Source organism: Glycine soja, chromosome 17, assembly GCF_004193775.1.
Source record: "Glycine soja cultivar W05 chromosome 17, ASM419377v2, whole genome shotgun sequence".
Taxonomy (NCBI): Eukaryota; Viridiplantae; Streptophyta; class Magnoliopsida; order Fabales; family Fabaceae; genus Glycine; species Glycine soja.
The window spans coordinates 37,112,792-37,118,193 of record NC_041018.1 but is presented as its reverse complement, the minus strand read 5'-3'; the positions used below and the strand labels follow the sequence as shown (position 1 = coordinate 37,118,193).

General features: G+C 36.0%; 1 protein-coding gene across 1 annotated transcript; it reads left to right on the top strand.

Moving 5' to 3' along the window:
• Positions 1-2,325: 2,325 nt before the first annotated feature.
• LOC114394205 (L-type lectin-domain containing receptor kinase IX.1-like) lies at positions 2,326-4,829 on the top strand. The gene is made up of 2 exons (XM_028355858.1): positions 2,326-3,747; positions 3,857-4,829. Exons 1-2 carry the CDS (start codon positions 2,384-2,386, stop codon positions 4,515-4,517), a joined length of 2,025 nt encoding a protein of 674 aa, XP_028211659.1. The 5' UTR covers positions 2,326-2,383; the 3' UTR covers positions 4,518-4,829.
• Positions 4,830-5,402: the final 573 nt, after the last annotated feature.

Sequence of the window (5,402 nt, the reverse complement as noted above, 5' to 3'; positions counted from 1 at the left end):
CTCTTAGGAATAAAATTGCTTTGTAAGGGCCCAATTATCATATCCAAATGAGGTCGCGGTCTATTAACCAGAACTTTATTAATGACTTTAAACAACACATTGTAGAGGCTAATGGGTCTAAAGTCCTAGAGGACCAAGGGTGTGTCATTTTTTGGAATGTGAACTATTAGTGTTTCAATAAGCCCTTCCCTAAAAGCTCTTGTCCAAAAAGCTTGGTTGGAGAGGATTCATTCCCATTAATCACTGTTACTTTTGTCTTTATCTTTCTATTTCCTACATTACAACCATCAATATGGATGAAATGATGGGCATATTGAGTAGCTAACTGAAGGATGTCACAGTGTCACTTTCAACATTTTTAAGAGTTTAATTTCTATATATTATCAATGTAAAAAAGTTATATTGATAACTATACTTTTTGAAATCTAAGAGACACCTTTTGTTAGTAAGTTGACCACGAACATTGAATTGTTACTCATCTTTGATTTGTCAAGCTCCTCCTAGGGTGGTGGTATACTTACAATGACAATACTCCAATGATCAAGTCAGTTGATTATTGTCTTTTGAGGTATGATATGTTAGATAGAACCCTAATTATCGAGTAATCCCTTGTCCCACTTTTCTAATTTGCAATTGCCTGGAAACTTCTCTCCCTCTAGTATGGATGTTTGGTAAGACACTCGGGAAGCTTATAAGTTTTTTTTTTAACTAGTTTATAAACTAGTTCGACCAAACATATACTTTTACTTGCATACAAACTTATTTTAGTGTAGCTTCTAACTTGTTTTCATAAACTATTTGAAGTGACTTATAAAAATAAGATAATTTATAAGTTATTAACTTTTTTTCTTTTTATCCTCATCAATGAAAAGTTTGTTTATTAGAAATATGTTTTTTAATTAAATAATTAATTATAACATTTATGTATTTTACACTTATTAACTAACTTATCATCTAATTTTATCAAATATTTTTAATTCAACTATTTAGATTATACATTTCTAACTTTTCAACTAATTTATAAGTTAATTTTATGAAATATACCGTCATAATTATACATCTCATAAGTTGATATATATGACTGAGTTTTAGCTCAGTTTAACTCGACAACATACCAACTAATTAAAAATCATATTAGACATGACTTTCAAGATATTTGTGGTAAAAATCAATAATTTTTTTATACAAAATTATTTTTCATTAGTTGTTAGCGTAATTACAGTCAATTTATTCAATTTTTAACTTCGTTTCGTTTTTAATTTTTATGTAAATAAAAAAATGACACATGGAGAGAAAGTAAAATATATATATATATATATATATGAAAGGTTTAGTCATTGCCCCTTGTATATGAAATCCTGCCTCCTCCAGTTGTTATCCACCAATCCAGCCACATTAGAATCGGTTGTATTCGAAGACTTTTGCTTTACTTTTATTAGCCTTTTACGTACGTGACAACTGAAATCTGACATCTGACATGCATATGCGCGACACTTAGTTGTACACCCATCATGCCTACGGAAGCTTGTAAACCGACCGGGAGTGGGAAAATTCTGGGCTCCGTTGTACATACCATAATAATGCCAAAGATAAAGATGCATATACATGCTATTATTATTAGACATTTTGAGATAAAAGTAAGGGTACATTAGGTGATAAAATTTTGATAAAAAGAAAAGAAAAGAAAGAATATTATATAAGTATTAATTACAATATATTGATGTCCGTATATCATTAATTATTCTAGTGCTAATTTTGCCTTAGTGTTTGGTTCTAACAATCTTCAATGATATATTGATATGTGCAGCAACACTGTCAAGAACGAACAATATTAGTTATATACCATGAAGTGTGATATCAACACTGTCAAGAAAACTATTACACTTTAACTAATCATTTTGAATTGAGTTTTAAAGATATAATAACACTAAATAATTAAAAGAAAGTATGATATATTGATATTAATTTGATAAGAAAAAAATCGTATTTTTTACACTATTATTTAATTAAATAAGAATATTAAATTTTATAATGATCATCTTAAAAATTATAATAATAATAATTTTTTATTAGTTAACGACGTACAAGGCCATTAAAATTATATTAAAACTTATGTCAATCTTATAAATTTTAATAAATAATATATGCTTATGAAATATATTTTTTTTATATAAATCATATATTGTATACAAATAATTTGTAGTAGAAAAATGCATATAGGTTGAATAGATATCATATATCTATTAAACTATATTAATTTTGGAAGAGTGCGTAGAAAAGATAAAATGAGAAAATGTGATGCTATATTGCCATTCTTGATCTTATATTATATATAGAATAATGTGACGGTTGCTCACCACCTTCCCTCACCAAAGCCAAAACCATGTTAGGCACTCCTCACACCCTCATACTCCTTCTCTTCCTCTTCCTCATCACCACCTTCTCCCACTCCCTTGTCTTCAACATAACCAACTTCGACGACCCTGCCGCCGCCACCGCCATATCCTACGAGGGCGACGGAAGAACCACCAACGGCTCCATCGACCTCAACAAAGTCAGCTACCTCTTCCGCGTCGGAAGGGCCATCTACTCCAAACCCCTCCACCTGTGGGACCGGTCCTCCGACCTTGCCATCGACTTCGTCACGCGTTTCACCTTCTCTATTGAGAAGTTGAACTTAACCGAAGTCGCCTATGGAGACGGCTTCGCGTTTTACTTGGCTCCGTTGGGGTACCGGATTCCGCCGAACTCCGGCGGCGGAACCTTTGGGCTTTTCAACGCTACCACCAACAGCAACCTCCCCGAGAATCATGTTGTCGCGGTGGAGTTCGACACTTTCATCGGCTCCACCGACCCGCCGACGAAGCACGTCGGCGTGGACGACAACTCCCTTACCTCGGCTGCGTTCGGAAACTTCGACATCGACGACAACCTCGGAAAGAAGTGCTACACCTTGATCACTTACACCGCCTCCACTCAAACACTCTTCGTTTCTTGGTCCTTCAAAGGAAAACCAGCATCCACAAACCACAACGACAATTCTTCTTCTTTTTCTTACCAAATTGACCTCAAGAAAATTCTCCCGGAGTGGGTCAACATTGGATTCTCAGCCTCCACGGGACTTTCCACCGAAAGAAACACTATTTATTCATGGGAGTTCAGTTCATCTTTGAATGGTTCCCCTGCGGATTTCGAGAATGTGAAACTAAAGCACCAAAGCTCAAAGCTTGCTTTGATTCTTGCCGTTCTTTGTCCACTGGTTCTGCTCTTTGTCTTGGCTAGTCTGGTTGCTGTTTTCTTGATAAGGAAAAAACGAAGAAGCCATGATGATTGCATGTTATATGAAGTTGGTGATGACGAGCTAGGACCCACATCGGTTAAGTTTGATTTGGACAAAGGAACCATTCCAAGAAGATTCGAGTACAAAGAACTCGTGGACGCCACGAACGGGTTTTCAGACGATAGAAGGCTTGGACAAGGAGCTTCAGGGCAAGTCTACAAGGGTGTCTTGAGCTACCTAGGAAGAGTTGTTGCCGTGAAGAGAATCTTCGCGGACTTCGAGAATTCCGAGAGAGTTTTCACCAACGAGGTCAGAATAATAAGCCGTTTGATTCACAAGAACTTGGTCCAATTCATAGGGTGGTGTCACGAAGAAGGCGAGTTCTTATTAGTCTTCGAGTACATGCCAAACGGGAGCCTCGATTCTCATTTGTTCGGGAACAAGAGAGTACTAGAGTGGCATCTAAGGTATAAAATTGTGTTTTTTTTATTGTATTTTATTAGTTTTAACTTTTAAGTGGTTAACAAAGATATATATAACCTGGAATCAACCTTATATATATATATATATCTTCAGGTACAAAATTGTGTTGGGCGTGGTGAACGCGCTTCATTATCTTCACGAAGACGCAGAGCAATGCGTGCTTCATAGGGATATAAAATCCGCGAACGTGTTGCTGGACACGGAGTTCAACACAAAGGTGGGGGATTTCGGCATGGCGAAGTTGGTGGATCCGAGGCTGAGGACTCAGAGGACGGGAGTGGTGGGAACCTATGGTTATTTAGCGCCTGAGTATGTTAACGTGGGGAGGGCGAGTAGGGAATCGGATATCTACAGTTTTGGAGTGGTATCGCTGGAGATGGCGAGTGGGAGGAGGACTTACCAGGATGGAGAGTTTCATGTTTCTTTGATGAATTGGGTGTGGCAACTTTATGTTGAAGGGGAGATTATGAGGGCTGCTGATGAGAAACTGAACAATGAGTTTGAGGTGGATCAAATGAGGAGTTTGCTTGTGGTGGGGCTTTGGTGCACCAATCCGAATGATAAAGAGAGACCTAAGGCTGCACAAGTTATTAAGGTTTTGAACCTTGAGGCTCCTTTGCCTGTTCTTCCACTTGACATGTATGAACGTGCTCCTCCTATGGAGATCATTAGGATGCCACATCATCCCAGTGGTAAGAATCATTCTGGGATGTCCACACCCATTACTTCTAGTCTTGTGAGTGTTGGTCGATGATCTGTTGTTTTCATTCGTAAGAATAATTCAAGTAATTCAAGTATCATGTTAGACTTCTTTGATGGTGACCGAATATATATGTTTGTTCTTGGGTTGGAATGATTTCATAATTGTATGTATTTTGATTTTGATTTGATTTCTTTTTATGACAAATTATTCGTTTAGTTGATGAAGGCTGAGACAGATATATATGTAATTTTTTTTTGTGGGGTTACACAAGTCTTTGTTCATGAATGTATAATAGTACAAGCAGACAGCGTCATGAATATGTACAAATTAATCGGAATTGTCATTTTCTGATTCTTTACCTAATTTGTATGGTCCCATGCATGCCCTTAATTTTGTGTATTAATTTTAGAAAAATATTTGTATAGACAACAAATCTATTTGACACCACCAACATTACGTGAACTCGTGAATTTGTATCACAATTCACAAGTTTATAAATGTTTTTTTTTTCTCTCTCGGATCTATTACTTGGTTCTATATTGTGAATATAAACCACTTCTTTCTTGCTCTTTCCGACAACAGTCAACAGCCTCTCTTTTGTTTCTTTTTATTTTATTTTATTAAATCATACAGTCAAACAGCCTAGCCACCAACTATTACCAAAAAGCACTCAGATCAACCCATAAAAATATGCCATGGTTTTACTTTACATGTGCACCTGCCACCCATTAATATTCACAAGGAAATCCCTGCTTAAAACTATTCTCTCAGAATTTTTTATATTCTTTTCTTGTACGTTATATTCAAACAAATTGCATGATTAAAATCTACAACTAGCTTGTAATTTCCTGTATTAAAATTGAGGTTCCAAAAGAATGTGTTTTCACTTGGCTATTTACCATCAACGCTGTGTAGTGTGTACAATGACACCAATTC

Bases quoted from the DNA above. Each gene is read 5' to 3' on its own strand.
- LOC114394205 (XM_028355858.1), top strand. From the start codon at position 2,384: ATGTTAGGCACTCCTCACACCCTCATACTCCTTCTCTTCCTCTTCCTC. The intron at 3,748-3,856 runs GTATAAAATTGT...ATATATCTTCAG, and splicing joins GTACTAGAGTGGCATCTAAG to GTACAAAATTGTGTTGGGCG.